The sequence below is a fragment of the Gymnoscopelus microlampas genome (genome assembly GCF_963454915.1).
Source record: "Gymnoscopelus microlampas genome assembly, chromosome: 24".
Taxonomy (NCBI): domain Eukaryota; kingdom Metazoa; phylum Chordata; class Actinopteri; order Myctophiformes; family Myctophidae; genus Gymnoscopelus; species Gymnoscopelus microlampas.
Window position 1 is genome coordinate 519,580 of NC_139961.1, and position 25,000 is coordinate 544,579.

General features: G+C 41.6%; 2 protein-coding genes and 1 pseudogene across 3 annotated transcripts in view; all 3 read left to right on the top strand.

Annotated features, from left to right (window-relative positions):
- Nucleotides 1-5,090, top strand: part of LOC311040961 (SH3 domain-binding protein 4-like) — a 33,829-nt pseudogene extending 28,739 nt beyond the window's left edge. The window contains exon 13 of the transcript in view: nt 4,863-5,090. The product of the transcript in view is annotated as an SH3 domain-binding protein 4-like (transcript). The remainder of the gene's footprint in view (nt 1-4,862) is intronic.
- Nucleotides 1-25,000, top strand: part of LOC311041025 (target of Nesh-SH3-like) — a gene marked incomplete at its 5' end in the record, with an annotated part of 759,687 nt that overhangs the window by 517,852 nt on the left and 216,835 nt on the right. The window lies entirely within an intron of this gene.
- Nucleotides 13,935-16,144, top strand: LOC311040962 (mid1-interacting protein 1-B-like; the record flags this gene model as incomplete). Its single annotated transcript, XM_084051401.1, has 2 exons — nt 13,935-14,192; nt 15,758-16,144. The coding sequence occupies 2 exons, from the start codon at nt 13,935-13,937 to the stop codon at nt 16,142-16,144; spliced, it is 645 nt and encodes a 214-aa protein (XP_083907527.1).

Consider the following 25,000-nt stretch of genomic DNA (forward strand, 5'->3'; position numbering starts at 1 on the left):
CATTGCAGAGTGATCGCCCGTCGATAATGGCTTGTTTTCACCACTGTAAAAAAGTATAGAGATATGGACCTTTTTCTCAAGATGCTATCATTGGACGGAAGAGAATCTTTTTTGGGCTGACGTGACGTGACCTAGGGACGTGACCTAGGATCATTCCTAAGTTGCGTTAGAGCTCCGTTTGTGGTGGAAAAAAATACGTATAAAATTCGTGTTAATAATAATATAATAATAATAATAATTAGACCCTCCAGAAAAATGCGTTTATGCGATCGCAGAATTTACCGCATAATCAGCAAAATGGCGCATAATTATGCGGGGGTAACGTTTTTTCAAAAAGGCCGCATCGCATCGCATAATACGCGCATCGCATATTTCCGCATATTTTGCAACTTTTAACATATTTCGCAACTTTTCGCATATCGCAACTTTTCGCATATTGCCGCATAATGCCGCATATTTCACAACTTTCCGCATATTTCGTAACTTCCCGCAATTTCACCGCATAAAATTGCAAAAAAAAACACGCATATTTCGTCGCATAATCAAGGATTTTTGCCCGCGTTTTTCTGGAGGGTCTGAATAATAATGTTTATAAAACACGTGAAACACGTTAATGGCACTCAGTGAGTTAATAATAATGTAATAATAATAATAATAATGTTTATAAAACACGTGAAACACGTTAATGGCACTCAGTGAGTTAACACATTGACTGCCAAGGGGTTTTCTAGAAATGGCTTCCCACTGCCAAGGTTTTTGACCATTCTGACTCATTTTTGAGGGCCCACAGAACATTTTGTACTAGGACTATGAAAACATAGAATATCTAAAAAAAAAAGCTTAGAATCTCTTCTTTCATCTGAAAGAAAAAGTGAGTTGATACCATGCTCCGTTCTTTAGCTAGAGGAGTTTGAATACAGCTTGGTATTCACCAAAAAGAGGCCTTTTTCTTCAGAAGCTGAGATATGAGCGTTTTAGTAAATGACACACATTTAGAGGCATAACTTGATTTCAAAAGTGTTTCAAATTTATTTCGCGCCTTCATTGACATCAGTCATGTAAACAATACTTGTTTATATAAAAAAAAAAAAAAATTGCTTTTGATTGTACATTTATTGCTCTGTTTCGCTCCAAAGTGCTCAATTCAAACAACATTTTTCACTATATATTTTTTTTCTTCATTTTTTTTTTCAAATAATAATAAATAATAATAATTCAAAGTTGATGTGCAACATCAATATATTCACCGAGAGCGTCATTTTCCAAACTTTTTGCCCACACAATTCAAAATCTCAATACTACATTCATAGCAGATCTACAAGCTTGCCTTTTTTTCTCTTATGCCATTTATGACATGAATCTCTAGGGAGTACAACAACAAATTGGTGCTATTAGAGCAAAATAAATAAATAAAAGTAAAACATCTGCCTGGCATGAAGCAGTATGAATAGGCAGGTTGAGGTTGATAGGTTGAACAACATAGTAGCAGCTGCTTCACAAAGTGCTTTCAAAGTCATTTCAAACTAAACGTAACTACATCAAATAATAAATACTAATCATTCAAATCAATAAATTGAGTGCAATCAGTGCAAATAAATACATAAACAAAAATAAGTGTTTATTTTAGGATGAGTTGTTGGAGGAAATCTGCACTCAAACCAACCTCTATGCCTCACAGCAGCCGCGCAGTGACAAGAAGTATGGCAGATCAAAGAAGTGGAAAGCGGTGGATCTAAACGAGCTCAAGCGCTTCCTGGGGCTCTTTCTTCTGACAGGAATCAACCAAAAGCCTGAGCTCGAAATGTACTGGTCCACTGATGAGTGCATCGAGGCCGCTGTCTTCCGGAAAGTCATGCCAAGGAACAGGTTCCAGGCCATTTTGAGCAACCTCCACTTCGTGGACAACACCATCCCCCGCCCTGTACCAAAAAAGCCCGAAGACGCAGACAAACTCTGGAGAGTCCGCCCAGTGCTGCAGTCCTTGCTGGCCAATTTCCAGGAGATGTACCTGCCGAGCGTGGACATCAGTCTTGATGAGGGAATGCTGTTGTGGCGGGGACGCCACAGTTCAAGGTCTATGCCCCACAGAAGCCGGTCAAGTACGGCATCAGGTCGTACATTTTGTGTGATTCAGCAACAGGCTACCTCCACAACATGCTGCCATACTGTAAGCGGAAGCAGACACTACCTGCCATCATAACACAACTCTTAGGCAGTTTAGCCGGATGTGGATATAGGCTCTATATGGACAACCTGTACAACTCGGTGGGGACGGCCATTATGCTCCTGGACAAGAAAAATACATACGTCTGCGGGACCCTTCGTAAGAAGCGAGGACAGCCACCAGCCATCGCAGATGTTACCCCTGCAAAGCTGCCACTGGGGTCCACCATCTCTCGCCACTCCAGGGACGTGATGGTACTGGCATGACGAGCCAAGAAAACAAAAATCGTCACGATGATCTCCACCTTGCACCCTGATGGCATGCTGCCCGTGTCCAGGAAGGAGAAACATCACAGGAAGACTGAGCTCGAAATGTCCTGGTCCACTGATGAGTAGCAGCTGAAAGAAGTCCACGGGCTCATCAGACTGCAGAGCAGCAGCGGCGTTCTGAGGACCCGGAGTCCCAGCTGTGAAGGGGATGTCCTGTGAATTATAGAAATAGATCATTACCATAAAATACTTTTTTCTTTCACACACACACACACACACACACACGCACACACACACACGATAATAATTCTTACCTGCACGACCAGCTCCACCAACCGCTCCACCAACTGCTCCCTCCTCCACCTCCTCCTCACCACTAGCATGCGACCCTGTGTAACATAACATATACTTTTTTTTAGATATTATGTCCATCTTTAGCAAAGCATTTATCATCCACAGACCACATGCATATATACACTGAATAAATAAATATGAGAGAATACATTTACCATTACCCTGGTTTTAGCATTTTTTCATTCCTGTGCTATAATTGACAATTCACTCACCCCTAATACCACACACACACAGCTCTTTGAGCTTGTAGATCTGCTATTTTTACACAATAAAAAAAAATCAATAGAGCCTAAACATAATCATCTCATAAGATAGATGCATGCATATACACACACACACACACACACACACACACACACACACACACACACACACACACACACACACACACACACACACACACACACACACACACACACCTGGTCGCGTATTACTTTCCCTGGTCGCATATTACTTTCCCACGATCTGGCACGATCAGGCTGTGGCCCGTCTTGAGTGACTGTATGTGGCTGTATGTGAGCAACGAACCACAGGTTGAGAACCGCAGCCACATACAGTCACTCAAAACGGGCCACAGCCTGTCGTCTATGTTGCCAGATCGTGGGAAAGTAATACGCAACCAGGTCTATGAAAACGAGCCCACAAGAAGCGAATAGCCGAGTATTAGGCCACATGGGCACTTCAAACATATCTAAAAAAAGGTGAAAATAGTCCATCTACAAGATCACAACCACAATTACCATAATTTCCAAGCAGATTTACAGAAAAACAAGTCCAGTGTGGCTTAGCAGACCTAGCCCTGAAACAGATACAAGCGTCATGTGAACCATGGCTTAGCAAACTGGCAACGCGGGCAACGACGATAGTTTACTTTTCTGCATTGAATCAACTAAACGCACGGTCAGATGAAGTAGTAACGAATACAACTCGATCAAATCAACTTGTAACACATAAAACGATAAAGAAAAGTATGCTTACCACTGGAAAAAAGACTGTTGCCCCGACTGAGAGCCGCCGCCGGCCGGTTCCCTAGCCGAGCCCTCGGCTCTTGGATAAACTTTTTGAAAATGCACAGAAAGAGGGCTTCGCGCATGCCCCTTTTGTAGGTTTCCGATCTCAGGACACCTGTTATTTTTCCACCGTGGCTTTGATCTGAGGTCACAATAACCTGGATCCAGATCCGAGTGCGAGCATTGACGTGCACACCCTCCCTTCCCCCATAGAGCGGCTGCTGCTATTCAGTGATTACAGGCAGTCAGAGTGCATGGATGCGCGTGCACATTACCAGCGTGGAATGTGATGTGCACACGCTTCCTTTTGTTGACTGCAGCGCAGCTGAGGCAGAGAGAGAGAGAGAGAGAGAGAGCGATCGCTCGGATTCAACTTTAGGTTTGCCTGATCACTGCTTTAGATGATGTTTTGTGTGATCACATGTTCAGATTTTTTTATTTTATTTACAAAACAACAATATTGGCGGCGCGATCAGTCAGTTTATCAAAGGGGTAACATGCTGTGTGTTTGTGTTATGATCTGTGGGAAAGGTTGCTGCTGCGGGTGCACGTTACGAGTGCGAGCATTGACGTGCACACCCTCCCTTCCCCCATAGAGCCAGCTGCTGCTATTCAGTGATTACAGGCAGTCAGAGTGCATGGATGCGCGTGCACATTACCAGCGTGGAATGTGATGTGCACACGCTTCCACAACGAACCTGCCATGCGGCTTTGTTGATTACTGCAGCGCAGCTGAGGCAGAGAGAGAGAGAGAGTGATCACTGGGATTAAACTTTAGATTTGGGACCCCTGATCACTGCTTTAGATGATGTTTTGTGTGATCACATGTTCAGATTTTTTTTTTTTTTTACTTCTACGTCATTTTCATGTAAGAGATTAACCAACAAAGTGCCTGAGGGGTTAATCTAATGTAAACCATTAAAAAGACCTTGGCCCGTAGGACTACGGGCTTGGCACTTAACGGTTGGATTTAACGGCCCGTAGGACTACGGGCTTGGCAGTCAATGTGTTAATGGCACTCAGTGAGTTAATAATGATAATAATAATAATGTTTATTATACACAGGCCATGTGGAAGCCGGCCTATGACTTCCTGGTCACCTGGGCCTCCAGCGTGGGGGACAGTTACCGGGACGTTCTGCAGGAGCTCCACGTGGGTCTGGACCGCATGAGGACCCCCCCCACCAAGACCTGGAGACACCTGACCGGAACCCTGGTGATGGTCCACTGTCTGGAACCTCTGAGGTGTACCGCCTTCTGCCCCGACGGAGACCACCTGGACCTCCCTGTGTGACGGAACCTTCTAGAACCTTCTGGAACCTCTGAGGTGTACCGCCTTCTGCCCCGATGGAGACCACCTGGACCTCCCTGTGTGACGGAACCTTCTAGAACCTTCTACTGTCTGTGTGATGGAACCTTCTAGAACCTTCTACTGTCTGTGTGACGGAACCTTCTACTGTCTGTGTGACGGAACCTTCTAGAACCTTCTACTGTCTGTGTGACGGAACCTTCTAGAACCTTCTACTGTCTGTGTGACGGAACCTTCTAGAACCTTCTACTGTCTGTGTGATGGAACCTTCTAGAACCTTATGGAACCTCTGAGGTGTACCGCCTTCTGCCCCGATGGAGACCACCTGGACCTCCCTGTGTGACGGAACCTTCTAGAACCTTCTACTGTCTGTGTGATGGAACCTTCTAGAACCTTCTACTGTCTGTGTGACGGAACCTTCTAGAACCTTCTACTGTCTGTGTGACGGAACCTTCTAGAACCTTCTACTGTCTGTGTGACGGAACCTTCTAGAACCTTCTACTGTCTGTTTGACGGAACCTTCTACAATATAAATGTAGTTAAAGCAGAGATATCAGTTATGTTGGTGTCTAACTGTGAGATGGACCAGTGATGTATAAATGTAGTTAAAGCAGAGATATCAGTTATTAGACCCTCCAGAAAAACACGGGCAAAAATCCTTGATTATGCGGGCTAAAACTCTTGATTATGCGGGCTAAAACTCTTGATTGTGCGGGCTAAAACTCTTGATTGTGCGGGCTAAAACTCTTGATTGTGCGGGCTAAAACTCTTGATTGTGCGGGCTAAAACTCTTGATTGTGCGGGCTAAAACTCTTGATTATGCGGGCTAAAACTCTTGATTGTGCGGGCTAAAACTCTTGATTATGCGGGCTAAAACTCTTGATTATGCGGGCTAAAACTCTTGATTGTGCGGGCTAAAACTCTTGATTGTGCGGGCTAAAACTCTTGATTATGCGGGCTTGATTGTGCGGGCTAAAACTCTTGATTATGCGGGCTAAAACTCTTGATTATGCGGGCTAAAACTCTTGATTGTGCGGGCTAAAACTCTTGATTGTGCGGGCTAAAACTCTTGATTATGCGGGCTAAAACTCTTGATTATGCGGGCTAAAACTCTTGATTATGCGGGCTAAAACTCTTGATTATGCGGGCTAAAACTCTTGATTATGCGGGCTAAAACTCTTGATTATGCGGGCTAAAACTCTTGATTATGCGGGCTAAAACTCTTGATTATGCGGGCTAAAACTCTTGATTATGCGGGCTAAAACTCTTGATTGTGCGGGCTAAAACTCTTGATTGTGCGGGCTAAAACTCTTGATTATGCGGGCTAAAACTCTTGATTATGCGGGCTAAAACTCTTGATTATGCGGGCTAAAACTCTTGATTGTGCGGGCTAAAACTCTTGATTATGCGGGCTAAAACTCTTGATTGTGCGGGCTAAAACTCTTGATTATGCGGGCTAAAACTCTTGATTATGCGGGCTAAAACTCTTGATTGTGCGGGCTAAAACTCTTGATTATGCGGGCTAAAACTCTTGATTGTGCGGGCTAAAACTCTTGATTATGCGGGCTAAAACTCTTGATTATGCGGGCTAAAACTCTTGATTATGCGGGCTAAAACTCTTGATTGTGCGTGCTAAAACTCTTGATTATGCGGGCTAAAACTCTTGATTATTTGGGCTAAAACTCTTGATTATGCGGGCTAAAACTCTTGATTATGCGGGCTAAAACTCTTGATTATGCGGGCTAAAACTCTTGATTATGCGGGCTAAAATCCTTGATTCTGCGACGAAATATGCGTTTTTTTTTGCAATTTTATGCGGTGAAATTGCGGGAAGTTGCGAAATATGCGGAAACATGCGATGCAAATCGCATATTATGCTATGCGATGTGCGTATTATGCGATGCGATGCACATATTATGCGATGCGATGCGGCCTTTTTGAAAAAACGTTACCCAGTTTCAGTTTCAGTTTATTTCCAGCTTTTTGGACAATACATAAAGAAGTGCTTTAGTGCAGTAAGACACAGTACAGGCAGTTTGTCCTTGATGCTGGAAAAGGGGAAGGGAGAAGCATAGTGCTTATCGAGCCCTACCCCTGGCTCAGTTTACATATAGAAAAATAGACAATCATTATGATGATAGTAGTAGATAATATAATAGATAATATAATAAAAAAGAAAAAGAGTCAATGCTTTGACACTCCTAGATAGGAAATGTGAACATGTCAGTGTTTAACACTCATCAGGATCATCATCAATAGAAAATCACGATGGATAACAGAATAGATCAAGTAGAAAGGTCTGTTTTTTTTGTTGTTTTTTTTAACATCGGTAACGGTAAATAGTAGAGAAAATAAATAATAAATAAATAATAATAATAAATAATATATGTTTTGACACGAGATACATGGTTTCTCCCACACATACCCCCGCATAATTATGCGCCATTTTGCTGATTATGCAGTAAATTCTGCGATCGCATAAACGCATTTTTCTGGAGGGTCTAAGTTATGTTGGTGTCTAACTGTGAGATGGACCAGTAATGTATAAATGTAGTTAAAGCAGAGATATCAGTTATGTTGGTGTCTAACTGTGAGATGGACCAGTGATGTATAAATGTAGTTAAAGCAGAGATATCAGTTATGTTGGTGTCTAACTGTGAGATGGACCAGTGATGTATAAATGTAGTTAAAGCAGAGATATCAGTTATGTTGGTGTCTAACTGTGAGATGGACCAGTAATGTATAAATGTAGTTAAAGCAGAGATATCAGTTATGTTGGTGTCTAACTGTGAGATGGACCAGTGATGTATAAATGTAGTTAAAGCAGAGATATCAGTTATGTTGGTGTCTAACTGTGAGATGGACCAGTGATGTATAAATGTAGTTAAAGCAGAGATATCAGTTATGTTGGTGTCTAACTGTGAGATGGACCAGTGATGTATAAATGTAGTTAAAGCAGAGATATCAGTTATGTTGGTGTCTAACTGTGAGATGGACCAGTAATGTATAAATGTAGTTAAAGCAGAGATATCAGTTATGTTGGTGTCTAACTGTGAGATGGACCAGTAATGTGCCAGTGGACCTGCAGGGACCTGCTACAAGTTGTATTTGGTATATGGTTGTGTTTGTTTATAGTTGTATTTGTGTAAACCAGGGGTCTTCAGAAGGGGTCCAGGACCCCTAGGGGGTCCTCAGAGTTACTACATTAACCACTTAACCCTCGCGTCACTATTCTGCGGGGAACATTCGCCGAAAATAGCCGATCTACAAGCTAATGCGCTGCGAGGCGTTGTGAGCTTGTAGATCGGCTATTTCTGAGTCAAAACTGTGTATAAATATGTTCAAAACATTATAATGTATAAAACAGTTATATTTACAGAGAAGGAAAAGGACAAACAGTGTCTTGACTCTGACCTGTCATTACTGTGTGTGTGTGTGTGTGTGTGTGTGTGTGTGTGTGTGTGTGTGTGTGTGTGTGTGTGTGTGTGTGTGTGTGTGTGTGTGTGTGTGTGTGTGTGTGTGTGTGTGTGTGTGTGTGTGTGTGTGTGTGTGTGTGTGTGTGTGTGCGCGTGTGCGTGTGTGATGGAGAGGAATGTATTGATTTATAGTATTTGGGCGCCCTCTCCTGTCCATTGCCAGTTATGACAGCACTTTGTCTGTTGATGCTTATAATGCCCTCATAGTGGTTTTATTATTAATATAATCTCTGTTTATTAAAGTTTATTATCATTATTATTAAATGTATAATAATAATAATAATAATAATAATAATGATAATAATTATCGTTAGTATTAGTATTAATATTAATATTATTATTAATATTATTACACAATGTATATATATATATTCTCTGTATATCATATTAATATATACTGTGTATTATATTTATATATACAAAAAAAAAGAACATAATTATTAGGATATAATTAAGTCAGATAATAAGTGACAAATAAAACATTTGACAAAAAAACAATTTTAATTGAAAGTGTTACTTTCATAATTATTATATATAGTATATATAATATATATTATATATAATAAATATGTTATTATTATATTATTATAGTCATAATTAAACTACTGAATGAATTGAACGACCGTCTCCATTCTGGGAACCTCCCCCGGCCTACGTCACGGCCCCAGCTCGTCCCGTGATTGGCTCAGAGTGGAGGTTCGGTCAGTGGGCTGTCCCAGAGCCATGTATGGATATTGACGCCACAGAAACGAAACGACGCTCCACGGACCAATCACGGCGCGCCTCGTCCCTCCGGGCAATGGGACGGTTCCCCCCGGGCCATGGGACGGTCCGTGTTAACGCTGGGTGGAACGTTTCACGGCCGGTAAGAAAGTATTTACGTTAAAAAATACAACTTTAATCTTCCTTCTTTAGTTAAAAATGTTCAGTGTGTTCAACGTGTTCATTGTGTTTGTTTGTTTTAATGCATATTCATAGGTTTGTAGCAGCTTTCTGCCCGCGGGTCCCTTCCCTGTCGTGTTACACGGACATTGGTGACCCATCGAATTGCGTGACCCCAATTCGTCAGCATGAAAAGCCCCCATATAGAATAGATGGCTGTATTATGTTTAAATACATTATTTTTTACCTCAATGCCATGAGGATACTACTAAAATAAAACTAATACTACTACTCTAGGCCTAATAATAATCATGTAGGCTCAAACAACAGTAAATGGCCCGGAATGGAGTCACCGTATTATATAGGTCACGTGTGTTGGTGTAACAGGTTAGCTGTAGTAGTCTCAAAGAGTGTTAATTTAGCAAGATACGCAGTCTCCGGGTTACTTCCGTTTCTGCGTGACGTAGGTCAAAGATTTTTAATTTAGCAAGGTACACTTTCTCCATTGGAGCCACTAGAGCATTGGTTCTCAAAGTGGGGTCCGGGGACCTCTAGGGGTCCTTGAGGGAGTTCCAGGGGGTCCCCAGCTAAATGATACATTAGGAACCAAATGGACCCTTATGGGTGTGTAACTCTGAGAGTGTACAAATGGAACCAAATGGACCTGTTAGGGTCCATTTGGTTCCATTTGTACACTCTCAGAGTTAAATTAACGTAGATTTTACAATATGAATTGGGGTCCAAGATATAGAAATGCCATTAAATGGGGGTCCGTAGCCCTAATGCATGTCAAACTGGGGGGTCCTTGAAATGTAAATGGTTGAGAATCACTGCTAGAGCCGTAAAAACTCTTCTCTTATGGGGGTCCCTGGCATATCTTATCAAATGGGGGTCCGCAGGCTAATAAGTCTCAATTTGGGGGTCCTTGACATGAAAAAGTTTGAGAACCACTGCACTAGAGACGAAGTAGTACACAAATCCTACAAATGGTCTCCTAAGTAGGCGTGGTTTTCTTCACCCCCGACCACCCCACCACCCACCCCCCTCCCCTCTCCCTGGCCGACAACGTCATATGGATAAGATGTATTTGTGTATTTTATTCATTAAAGGAAATATATGCTTTACATGTTTGAAAGCAAAGATGCTTTTAAGAAACCTGTGAAATTCCAACTACAAACACACATTATTCAGTCTCATGCTAGATGTGCTCCTGTTTCTGCTCAATGTTAACCATATATATATATATATATATATATATATATATATATATATATATATATATATATATATATCATACCCCATCAACCAAGACAGTTAAAGGACAACTTTAGTTTTTTACAAGCAAGGTTTATATTTTACCTTGTAATTAAAGTAAATAAAAGATGAGTGTTATTTTTTTTTAAATTTACTGCTTTCTATAGTTATAGCAATTTTTGCGATATTTTTTACAGTGGGCGGGGGGCATTCTGTCCGGTGGCTAAATATGCCTTTTTTACACAATAAAAAAGGTCCTGTGGTCTTTGATGACCAGATGTGAGTTATTGGGGGCTAGAAGAGCTACTGTAAATAATAATAAAGAAAACACCGGGTTATTGTGTAAAAAAAAATACATATTTAGCCACCGGACAGAATGCCCCCGCCCACTGTAAAAAAAGATCACGAAAATTGCTAAAACTATAGAAAGCAGTACATTTTAAAATGTTAACACTCATCTTTTATTTACTTTAGTTACAATCTAAAACATAAACCTTGGTTGTAAAAAAATAAAGTTGTCCTTTAATAATGGAACATTATATTATTGAGCTTTGGAACACACATTTTATTACATTTTTAATATGTCCATAATGATTTAATGTACTATAGTCACATATATAATCTCAGTTAATCCGTTTTTAGAACATCTAATGGGGACAGAGCATAGAGTTAAAACATAAGGGACAGCGCCCTCTATGTCTCTTCCGTCAGACAGACTGCAGATGGACTCTTCAGATATCTTCCCAGATCTCGTGAGAGTGTGTTGATGGGATAGAGAACGGTCGATAACAAAGTAGATTTTCTCCTAATTTGTGTCTCTAAAAAAAAGCCATTTTAGTATGAAAATCTTGAACATATTGTGTGGCTTTTGACGATAATTATAATAATAATAATAAACTTTATTTATATAGCACTTTTCAAAAACAGGTTTACTAGTGCTTAACAATACAAATACAATACATGCACAGGGAATATAAAAACAATTCAATGATAGAAAATGCACAAACAAAGGAACCATACAAAAATACTAATACCAAAACATAAGAGTGAAAGCAGAGAAAATAGCTGACTATTCCTTCTAGCTAAAGGCCATTCTAAAGTAATGAGTTTTTAAAAGGTTTTTAAAAGTGGACACCGAAGTGGCCTGTCTAATATGCAGGGGGAGTTGGTTCCACAGAAATGGAGCCCTAGCAGCAAATGCCCTGTCACCTTCTGTCACAAGGTTTGTCTGGGGGGGGGTCTAGTAAAAGTTTGTGTGCTGATCTAAGATTGCGGGTGGGTTTGTGGGGAGACAGGAGGGCACAAATGTAAATAGGAGCAAGTCCGTTCAGTGCTTTAAAAACGAACAATACAATTTTAAAATCAATTCTGAACGCCACTGGTAGCCAGTGCAGTGAAGAAGCAAGAACAGGGCTGATGTGGTCAAATCTCCTGGTTCTAGTAAGAACTCTAGCTGCTGTGTTCTGAATTGGTTGAATTTAGTTTTGAAATTGAAATTAGTTTTGGGGAGTCCAGAAAAAAGTGAATTACAGTAGTCCAAGTGGTTAGTGACAAAGGCATGAATAAGGGTTTGTGCATCGCTGAATGAGATAAATGATCTGATTTTTGAAATATTCCTAATTTGGAAGATGGCTGGATGGATGATTGGGTCCAATGTTTAGTTCAGTAACCATGGAGCTAAGGAATGGTTCAAAAGATGATTCCCCGCTTGGTTTAAGCTGACATGGTGTGTTTTATATTTTCAGGTGTTGTTTTTCTGAGGAAGGAGAGGAGACGAGCGACGCCCTTTAAACCAACGTCCAGCGGTGGAAAAAAGTACTCAAATTCTTTACTTATTAAGTGAAAGTACCAATACTGCAATATAAAAATACTCTTGTTTTCAAATAGTTGTAGTGGAGTAAAAGTACAATATTTTGCCCCTGAGATGCAGTGGAGTAGAAGTAAAAGTATTGGAAATTGGAAACACTCAAGTAAAGTCCAAATACCTCAAAATTGTACTTAAGTACAGTACTTAAGTACATTGACTTAGTTACTTTCCACCACTGAAACTAACCTAATCCTACAGACACTAGACACTACACTAGGTTTATATATAAATTGATCCAACATTTAGTAACACAACCTCGCGTCAATTCTGTCCCCGAATCACGACAATAGGAGCTCGAACAACGCACTGAATAACTGTGTGTGTGTGTGTGTGTGTGTGTGTGTGTGTGTGTGTGTGTGTGTGTGTGTGTGTGTGTGTGTGTGTGTGTGTGTGTGTGTGTGTGCCCTCTTGACCAGAAGTGCCCTTTTGAAAAAAGAAAAAAAAGTTTTTATTTTTTTATTTTTCAGTTTACAGCAGGGGTCTTCAACAGGGGGTCCGGGACCCCTAGGGGGTCCTCAGAGTTACTACAGGGGGTCCACCAAATGTTTATGTGATATGATTTTTCTTTTTACCATAACCACTCGAAACCTAGCATCCCTTTTCTGAGGAGAACTTTAGCCAAAAATAGCAGATCTACAAGCTCACAACGCCTCGCGAGGCGTTGTGAGCTTGTAGATCGGCTATTTTTGGCAAAGAGGTATAGGTGTAGAGGGAAAAAAGAGCAGACCAAGTAAACAAAAAAAAGTATGATTTACTTGAGCACCTGCCCCTCAAAATGTCTGTGCACGCCACTGTGTGTGTGTGCGTGTGTGTGTGGCATTGTGTGTGTGTGTGTGTGTGTGTGTGTGTGCGTGTGTGCGTGTGTGTGTGTGCGTGTGTATGTGTGTGTGTGTGTGTGTGTGTGTGTGTGTGTGTGTGTGCGTGTGCGTGTGCGTGTGCGCGTGCGCGTGCGCGTGCGCGTGCGCGTGCGCGTGCGCGTGTGCGTGTGCGTGTGTGTGTGTGTGTGCGTGTGTGTGTGTGTGTGCGTGCGTGTGTCAAGCTCAAAGCCTTTTAGCGCTCCAATCATAATCCACCAAAGAGCATTAGCGAAGGAGCTAAGTTTATCCCCGCTCATTTGTTCATAACCGAACCCCCGCGCTGCTGCTGCCTGCCTGCTGTCGCCCTGGACCAATCGCATGTCGTTCCTCATTTCATATTTAAATGAGGAAGAAGAACCCGCGGTCGCGTCGTAATAATAAGTGCAAAAAGGTCAAAGGGACAGATTTGATTCGCTGATTAAAACCAAACCGACCCTAAAATAATAATAATAATAAAAGTCGTCCTCGTGGAGGAGGAGGAGGAGGTGACACGATGCAGGGCGGCGGTGACTCGCACAACCAGAAGAGGAGGTCCCTGTTCGGCGCCATGAACCGCTTCGTGGGAGCGGTCACCAACATGGACCAGACGGTCATGGTGCCCAGCGTTCTGCGAGGCGTCCCTCTGGTGGTCACCGACAACAACGTGGACCACCAGACCGTCGTCGTCACGGCGCGAGGAGGCGGTCCTCTGGAGCACCACGGAGTCGACGGAGACGTCGTCAAGCTGCTCGGCGCGACCTCTTCCACACGGGTAATTAAGGCCCTGGCACTGTTCTCTAGACGAGCAGTGGTTCTCAAACTTTTTTCCATGTCAAGGACCCCCCCCCCCCAAAAATGATATGTATTTGGCCCGCGGACCCCCCATCTAAAAAAAAATATGTTGTTCCAGGGACCCCCCCCCCCCCCCGAAGTGAAAAGATTTGAGTTACGAATGTTTGTTTTTAAAAGAATACGTATTCAAAGATTTGCACACGTTTTCGAGATCTTTTCAAAAGTAGCAGATCTGCAAGCTCGTAGCGCTACGAGCTTGTAGATCTGCTATTTTTTGAATAGCCCAAAGTGTGAAAGGTCATAATTATGCCGATGCTGTATTTACACATTTTGCTGGGGGACCCCCTGGAACTCTCTCAAGTACCAATGATCTAGAACAGTGGTTTGATTGGTTGAATATTTTATTAGATAGAAATGTAAAAAAAAAAAAAATCACACCCAGTGTGAAGTGGGCGGTGTGTGGTCATCACATCATGACTCACTTAAAAAAAAAAAGGATAAATGACTTTTTTTTAAAGTCCATACCGCTATTCATAGTGCTGCACATGTGTCATGTGTTTCGCTAGCCAATCACAGTCCCGAATTTGCAAAGTCAGCCAATCACATTACAGCTAGTGGTTGATGACACTAGCTGTGATGTGATTGGTTGACTTTGCAAAAGTATCGATTTGCATTAACGATGGAAGGGGTTAGGGGTTGTAGACTTGCGTTGTAGACTATTGGCCAATCACGGTGCAGGATTGGTCAGTATCCAAAACTCACTTATAGGGGGCGGTTACACCGCCCCAAAATACTGCAGGAATTACAGTCCAACACTTTGTCTAAAAGGAGAACACCAGAGTACACACAGATGATCAAAATAAATAAATAAATACATGTAAAGATAACACTGTACATTTATGAGGGATGGGGTCAGTCAGGGCATTCCACGCCCGGGTGTCAGTGCTGTAGAAGGAGAATTTACCCATGCATGGGTGTTACCAGATTGTTGTTTACACTCCCTCTAGTATTGTGTGACTACAGCCTAACTCAGGGGTCTTCAACCTTTTCAGGCCAAGGACCCCCTAACTGAGAGAGAGATGAAGCAGGGACCCCCCACTATATATTACTTAAAATTGTGTTGCGGATTAAAGCTTTTCATAGATGTTGGATTCATATTAATGTGTATTCTCTGACATTTAACGACTTAAACCATCAATACTTAGTGAACTTTCACTCTGTACTTGGTCTGCTCGTTTTTCCCTCTTTATAAAAATAGCCGATCTACAAGCCTCTTTATAAAAATAGCCTATCTACAAGCTCACAACGCCTCGCAGGGCGAGGCGTTGGGAGCTTGTAGATCTGCTATTTTCGGCTAAAGTTGTCCTTAGAATATAGGGATGCTAGGGTTCAAGTGGTTAATGTAACAAAACAATGATCCTATCACACAGAGATCTGGCGGACCCCCTGTAGCAACTCTGAGGACCCCCTAGGGGTCCCGGACCCCCTGTTGAAGACCCCTGGTCTAACTAATGTTCCTCTTGTATTGTGTAATGGTGACTACAGCCCAACGCGCCGGTCGGCGCCAGCAACGGCGACGTCGGGGGAGGAGCCTATTTCCCGGACGGCGACATGTACAGCTCCTACGTCCTGCTCAAGTCCATCCGTAACGACATGGAGTGGGGGCTCGTCCGGGACGGCCGCCGCCGCCAAGACCTTTCCGAAGCGACCGCGCCGCCGCCGCCGCCGCCGCCGCCATCGATGGCGTTGGACGGCGCCGATCGGGGCGAAGAGGAAGGCGAGGAAGAGGAGGAGGAGGAGGAGGACCTGCAGAAACGGTTCCACTTCCACCTGAGCGGACTCCACGCCGTGCTGAGCAAACTGACCCGCAAGGCCGACGGCCTGACCGCTCGCTACAAGCAGGAGATCGGAGTACGAGGCTGCGGGAACTGATTGCATTAAAGGGATTGTAGGGAACATTACGCCTAAATTTAAAAAATATTTATATATATATTTTGCATTTTTTTCCCCTCTATCAGCCACTATATAATGATGCTGGGGTGTTTTCCTGCATTGAAACACAGGCCTCTTTCTGAAATCCGTATTTTCCCTACTGTTTATGTGTTCATGTTGTTTATGTCCGGGTCGTAAATTAACGCACGCGTGTGCGCGTCCGCGCGCGTCCGTGCCCCGTGTCACCTTTTTACTTTCGGTTTTAAAACGCTCTCAAACTTCGTTTTTGAGGCACAGAATTTACTTTTAAGATATAGCGTGTGGATAGAATTTAGTTGTTTAAAGGTAGGGTAAGTGATTTGCAATTATTCAAATAATTGCAAAATGGGTCTATGTTCTGATAGTGCTCGTTACTATAGAGTGTCCTGTCCATATAAGGAGTCTCCTTGTCTCTCCAGCTCTTTATAAAACAGAAAATGCATTTTCGTTTCAGTTTCAGTTTCATTTCCAATTTTATCCAATCAGGATAGAGAACTCAATCAGGATACAGATTAAACAAGTGAAATTGGAAGTGATGACACTAGGAAATGAGCAGGCAAAATTGGAACTGGAACACTATAAAAAATAAAGCTTAAAAATGGGTACTTTCTCCTGATTGGCTGAGATTTTGACACCTACCAGAAAATGTATTTTCTGTTTATTAAAGAGCTGGAGAGACGGGGAGACTCCTGTTACTGAACAAACACTCTATAGCAGTGATTACTATCACAATATAGTGCTTTAACCTTTAAAAATATCACTTACCCTACCTTTAACTCCATATATGTGGTCAATTTATCATGAAAGAGCCTATTTAAAAAATACAAATTCAGAGAACCGTAGGGGCGGGCAGTTCCGCGAATTCTATCCGCATGAGGCAACCTATTTTGGGCATGGCTCATTTAGATGTCCCCCCCCTGCGTCACCCCCCCTGGTGGTCGGGGAAACGAACTGCTGGAGGGGCGGTGTTTGACAACAGTTTTTTTCTTTCTTTGATTATGTCTGAACTCGCCTACAATCCCTTTTAACGATGCGTCGTGCCACGCAGCGTGGGGGTCCAGCAGCGTGGGGGTCCAGAAGACATGAAAAACTGAACGTGATTTATTTTATGTCTTTTAGCCAGAGGGCTGGACTGTATGTCCATATTATAACCATATTACAACCATATTATAACCATACGGCCAGAATATGAGTGGACATATGACATATGACTAGACATCCATTTTTTTTCTTTTCTGGTTTTAATCACTTTAAGCCTTATTTTTCATACATAAAAAATACAAATAGCCAACATACGAGCTCACAACCTGAGCGTGTACGTACGCAGATCGTCATTTAGTGTAACACAGTGGTTCTAATGAAGGCTCTGTTCCATTTAGTGTAACACAGTGGTTCTAATGAAGGCTCTGTTCCATTTAGTGTAACACAGTGGTTCTAATGAAGGCTCTGTTCCATTTAGTGTAACACAGTGGTTCTAATGAAGGCTCTGTTCCATTTAGTGTAACACAGTGGTTCTAATGAAGGCTCTGTTCCATTTAGTGTAACACAGTGGTTCTAATGAAGGCTCTGTTCCATTTAGTGTAACACAGTGGTTCTAATGAAGGCTCTGTTCCATTTAGTGTAGCACAGTGGTTCTAATGAAGGCTCTGTTCCATTTAGTGTAACACAGTGGTTCTAATGAAGGCTCTGTTCCATTTAGTGTAGCACAGTGGTTCTAATGAAGGCTCTGTTCCATTTAGTGTAGCACAGTGGTTCTAATGAAGGCTCTGTTCCATTTAGTGTAACACAGTGGTTCTAATTAAGGCTCTGTTCCATTTAGTGTAACACAGTGGTTCTAATTAAGGCTCTGTTCCATTTAGTGTAACACAGTGGTTCTAATTAAGGCTCTGTTCCATTTAGTGTAACACAGTGGTTCTCACTTAATGGACATTTGGTTCCATTGTGCACACTCTCAGAGTGACACGCCCGTAATAAGGGTCCATGTGGAACCTCCTCAAGGACCCATGAGGGTCCCTGGACCACACGTTGAGACCCACTGGTGTAGCAGAGTGTTTCCAGTGATTCAACACCCTGACTCTGTTTGACCAGAATGGAACAGAGCCTTCATTAGTATCATTGTAACAACCAGAATGGAACAGAGCCTTCATTAGTGTCATTGTAACAACCAGAATGGAACAGAGCCTTCATTAGTGTCATTGTAACAACCAGAATGGAACAGAGCCTTCATTAGTGTCATTGTAACAACCAGAATGGAACAGAGCCTTCATTAGTATCATTGTAACAACCAGAATGGAACAGAGCCTTCATTAGTATCATTGTAACAACCAGAATGGAACAGAGCCTTCATTAGTGTCATTGTAACAACCAGAATGGAACAGAGCCTTCATTAGTATCATTGTAACAACCAGAATGGAACAGAGCCTTCATTAGTATCATTGTAACAACCAGAATGGAACAGAGCCTTCATTAGTATCATTGTAACAACCAGAGTGACGCTGTTCAATGTTTGACAATGTTTGATAGTGTGTTGATCACTGTTGATGCAGTAATGGTCTTTTTAGAGGAATTGAAACTTGAAAGGGCTTTATAAACATGCAGATACCCTGCATTCTAGGGTCATATTCATATTAAAATAATCCAATAATAATAATAACGAGAAACATTTGGACAAACGTCGATGTAACACCGTCGCTTAGTAGAGTGAGATGGCGTGAGTTACGGTAAATAATGTTACCTTGTTGAAACGTGTGACCGCTGTTATGTTCTGTTCTGTTTTGTGTTTTTTTCTGACACTCCAGGCTTCTATTTTTGCACGTTTTAATTCGGTCTAATTCGGGTCTAATTCGGGTCTAATTTGGGTCTAATTCGGTCTAATTCGGTTCTATTTGACCAATATAAATCAACCTTTTTTCGGGTCTAATTCGGTCTAATTCGGGTCTAATTCGGTCTAATTCGGGTCTAATTCGGGTCTAATTTGGTTCTATTTGACCAATAAAAATCAACTTTTTTTCGGGTCTAATTCGGTCTAATTCGGGTCTAATTCGGGTCTAATTCGGTCTAATTCGTTTCTATTTGACCAATATAAATCAACCTTTTTTTCGGGTCTAATTCGGTCTAATTCGGGTCTAATTCGGTCTAATTCGGGTCTAATTCGGGTCTAATTTGGTTCTATTTGACCAATAAAAATCAACTTTTTTTCGGGTCTAATTCGGTCTAATTCAGGTCTAATTCGGGTCTAATTCGGTCTAATTCGTTTCTATTTGACCAATATAAATCAACCTTTTTTTCGGGTCTAATTCGGTCTAATTCGGTCTAATTCGGGTCTAATTCGGGTCTAATTCGGGTCTAATTCGGTTCTATTTGACCAATAAAAATCAACTTTTTTCGGGTCTAATTCGGTCTAATTCGGTTCTATTTAAGGTTCTAAGTTAAGTTCCAATGAAAGATGGCCTTTCAAGAACTAATGAAGGATAAATAATTTGTCCTGTTTTAACTTTGATAACATAAAAAACGAACATATATTTACATAAAAAATAATTATGAAAATTTAAAAAAAAAAAACATTCGCGGCCCCCGGGCCGCCAGTTGAATATCCAACACATTCTCACTCCCAACTAGTCACTTATTGAAGAACTGTCAGTAGCCTGCAATATCTATGGTGTACACTATGGAACCAAATGGACCCTTACAGGTCTGTAACTCTCAGAGTTACATTAACACTGAGGATGTTACTGTGTAGATATAAAATTGTATCAATCTGGGGGTCTGTGAAATGGGAAAACAATAATACAGTTTGACAATCACTGTTTTTTCAGAGGCTCTTATTTATGTAAAATGGTAAATGGTGCATTTATATAGCGCTACTATCCGAAGCACTTTACATTGATTGTGCCATTAACCCATTCACACACACATTCATACACCGATGGCGGAGGAAACCATGCAAGGCACCAACCTGCTCATCGGGAGCAATTAGGGGTTCAGCGTCTTGCTCAAGGACACTTCGACACTAACTCTAGGGGAGCGCCCCAGCCCGGGATCGAACTGGGAACCTTTCGGTTTTCCAGTTCACTCTACCCGGCCACTCTACCCCTGAGCCACTGCCGCCGCCGCCCCATGTATTCTAATAGATTTCAATAAGTAAATAAAATCTATGTATTGTACATCTCTATTGGCTGGTTGGTGAACTGACTTTGCAAGTTACAGCAGATCTTATAGGGCATGCATAGTGGCGGCCATTTTGTGGTTCCACAGATAGAAGACCCCCCCCCCCCCAAAAAAAAAATGCTATTAATCATTACAAGCCTTGATCCAAGCCATGCAGGCTCCGGGTGAATCATGACCGCATACAACGCTTCATTCTGTGTTGAAACATGTTTGAAAAATGCAAAAACTATTAAAAGTATCCCTGGCTAACCCTTTAAGCCCTGAAGAAGCATCTGTGTCACTTTTTGATTTGAGCTAAAAAGCATTATTTTACACTTTGGGCTATTCAAAAATAGCAGATATACAAGCTCGTAGCGCGGCACCGAGTGCCGCGCTACGAGCTTGTAGATCTGCTATTTTTGAAAAATCGTGAAAATGTGTGCAAATCTTTGAATTATATATATATTGTTTTAAAGCGAAAAATGTTAACTTGAATCTTTGCTTCCGGGGGTCCCTGGAACATATATTTTTAGATGGGGGTCCGCGGCCAAATACATGTCATTTTGGGGGTCCTTGACATGGAAAAAAGAACCACTGATATTATGGCGACATAGGTTTTTTCAAAAAACTGTTGAATCCCCCAGAAGCAAAGATTTGAGTTACAAATGTTCACTTTTGTAACTCAAATCTCAAGATTTGCAAAACTTTTTTTTTTCAAAAATAGCAGATCTACAAGCTCGTAGCTATGAGCTTGTAGATCTGCTATTTTTGAATAGCCCAAAGTGTAAAATAATGCTTTTTTTTAGCTCAAATCAAAAAGTGACACTGATGCTTCTTCAGGGCTTAAAGGGCTAATAAGCCAAATATGCCTTAATAATATATTATAATTGTCCTCTATAAGTATTATATTATTAAAAACACCTAAAATATTGAGTTTATTGTAGAAACGGTTCATCTTTTACTCAAGAGGGACAATTCCCGCGTCGCAGGTCGATGATGTCATTTGTCCATGTGTGGTCTAGCCTCTAGCCGTATGGAATGCATGAGAAAACAACTTAAAGGGGCTACACCATGAATTTCATTTTTTTTTAGGTTTTTAGTATTTTTTGGGCTCCCCAGTGTCTCTTGTACCCAAAAAAAATTTTTTTTTCATTCATGCTCATTTCATGGATTTCCTGAATGGGCGTGTCTGAACAGGCCATTTCAGAATGGCAGGGCAAGTGATGTCACTTGCCCTGATTTTGCATTGATGATGGCCAGACAGAATTGCTCAGTAGCTCCCCCCTGCCCAATAGGACGTTTTGGTATTGCAGCTGAAAAAGCTTGGAATGACAGACAGTCAGATTGTGAGAAAAAATATCTGGATGTTTTTTAGGCTTACAACCTGTTTAAAACGTATTAGGGGGCAATATTTATATATAATATATATTTTTTTAATTCATGGTGTAGCCCCTTTAATACTTCCTCAATATGAGCATCAAATCTATACATTTAACGTGTTTTATTTGTATTCATTGGGCTGGACCACACATAACATCATTTGACGGGCATTGACCCTCTTGAGTTAAAGATGAACTGTTTCTAAAATAAATTTTTCATTCTAGTTATAGAGGACAATTATAATGTATTATTAAAGGAGACACACCATGAATTTAAAAAAAGATTTGATATTTAATATCATATGGTGTATGTCCCTCAAACCATTTTCAAAAGGTTTGAGCCTAAATCAACACTCAGATATACTCATCCCAAGTCAATTCTCTCAGGCTTATAAAGCACTTTCAGCTGCAATACCAAAACGTCCTGTTGGGCAGAGGGTTGCTACTGAGCAATTCTGTCTGTCAAAATACATGGGAAGAAAGTTTCGTGATGTAAGCAAACTTGCCATTCTGAGATGGCCTGTTCAGACACGCCCATTCTGAAAATCTCTGAAATGAGAATGAATGGCTGAATGTTAAAAAAAAATAGTTTTTGGGGTACAAGAGACACTGGGGAGCCCCAAAAAAAAAAAAGTGAAATTCATGGTGTGTCTCCTTTAAGACATGATGTATTATTAAGGCTTATTTATTAGCCAGGGATCCTTTTAAGGCCAGTTTGAGAACTAAGTCACAATATGCATTTTGGGTAATGAGAGTGTGTTGGCTTTGAGTTTGGCTTTGTAGATCTGATATTTCCACTGTGTGTGTGTGTGTGTGTGTGTGTGTGTGTGTGTGTGTGTGTGTGTGTGTGTGTGTGTGTGTGTGTGTGTGTGTGTGTGTGTGTGTGTGTGTGTGTGTGTGTGTGTGTGTGTGTGTGTGTGTGTGTGTGTGTTATTAAATGATATGATATGTTTGCGACCGTAGGTCGCACTTACTACAGAAAGCTGCTCCAGGTGTCCGTCCGTCACTCCGTCACTCCGTCACACACGTCACACTTTTGCCCTGCTCATATCTCCGCACCCATTGCCCCGATCCATGCCACATTTTGCACACACACTCCTTACCTGCCAAACTACACCCTCCAAGGACCCCCGGAGCTCCAGGGACCCCCAGCTGCCTCGGGGACCCCCAAGTGTAAAAAATGAGCACATGTGGACTAATTACCAAATGACCACCCCAACGGGGCTGCTCACGGGGCATTCCCGGGGACCACCCACTCCTGGTGCTCCAGAACGGATGCAAAAGTGGTGGCGCCCCCAGTGGAGGACCCCCTGCCACTGCAGGAACCAATCGCCGTTACAGCCCTCTTCTGTATACATGTGACCTACGGTCGCTTATCTCCCGATTAGGGAGTCTTACTGGTATATCTGTCCTCTGCACCTTGTTTATGAATCCCAAAAGACAAATAGAAATGTCTTATTGTTTTTCTCCATATTGTTCCATAAACTACAGGAACAACCATTAAAGGGGCTACACCATGAATTAAACAACAATATATTATATATAAATATTGCCCCCTAATACGTTTTAAACAGGTTGTAAGCCCAAAAAACATCCAGATATTTTTTCTCACAATCTGACTGTCTGTCATTCCAAGCTTTTTCAGCTGCAATACCAAAACGTCCTATTGGGCAGGGGGGGAGCTACTGAGCAATTCTGTCTGGCCATCATCAAGTGACATCACTTGCCCTGCCATTCTGAAATGGCCTGTTCAGACACGCCCATTCAGGAAATCCATGAAATGAGCATGAATGACTGAATGTTAAAAAAAAATATTTTTTTGGGTACAAGAGACACTGGGGAGCCCAAAAAATACTAAAAACCTAAAAAAAAATGAAATTCATGGTGTGTCTCCTTTAAATCGTTCATCGCAATTATTTGAGCGGCAATTAATCATTAAGTATAAAATATAATACTGACAGCCCTGGTTCTATATGAATAATGATATGTATTTATTACCTCATAGATTGATAAAGGATCATACACACGTGTATGCTTTTTCACAGGTTTTACAGTATAATTAACGTTCATTCGTGTGTATAAATAAATACACAATGTGATATGAATATGATTATCTTATTATAATATATATAATATATGTCTACGGTACATTAAAGGTAGGGTAAGTGATATTTTTTGGTTAAAACAAAAAGTATTTTGTTAAAAGGTTAAAGCACTATATTGTGATAGTAATCATTGCTATAGAGTGTTTGTTCAGTAACAGGAGTCTCCCCGTCTCTCCAGCTCTTTAATAAACAGAAAATACATTTTCCGGTAGGTGTCAAAATCTCAGCCAATCAGGAGAAAGTACCCATTTTTAAGCTTCATTTTTATAGTGTTCCAGTTCCAATTTTGCTCTGCTCATTTCTTAGTGTCATCACTTCCAATTCCACTTGTTTAATCTGTATCCTGATTGAGTTCTCTGTCCTGATTGGATACAATTGGAAATGAAACTGAAACGAAAATGCATTTTCTGTTTAATAAAGAGCTGGAGAGACAAGGAGACTCCTTTTACTGAACAAACACTCTATAGCAATGAGTACTATCACAATATAGATCTTTTTAACGCTTATTTAACCAAAGAAAACCACTTACCCTACCTTTAATACAGTGATATAAATATAATAATCATAATACATTTTATATGTCTACAGTACATTAATACAGTGATATAAATATAATAATCATAATACATATATGTCTACGGTAACCAGACATTTCGCCCTAAATCCATTTCGCCCGTGTTTTTGAGCGGACATTTCGCCCACCCCCAGACGTTTCGCCCAGACGTTTCGCCCAGACATTTCGCCCAGACTTTTCGCCCGACATTCATTATAAATACATAATCAATCAGTTGTGCGAGATTCATTATAAATGGCTTTATTTAAGAGGGGAATTTTCAGTCATCCGCGGACTACTTTTTTTCGCCGATAAAGTATAGTTTTGGACCATGACGGAGGCGTGCCGACTCAGCAGACCTTGAGGCTAAGGAGTCGCGCCCGAGCGCCTACAGGCGCGAGTGCCCGCGCCGACCGGCCGATGGTCTGCTAGTCGACTACGCGCCGTCCGAGTTATGTACCGATAGGGACAGAATCGTAAATATTTTTCGTGGGGACTGCGTTTGCCCCACTGACTGCGTCTCTCTCTCACACACACACACACACACACACACGCACGCACGCACACACGCACACGCACACGCACACACACACACACAGAGAGAGAGAGTTTTTATCTAACCCTAACCCTCTCT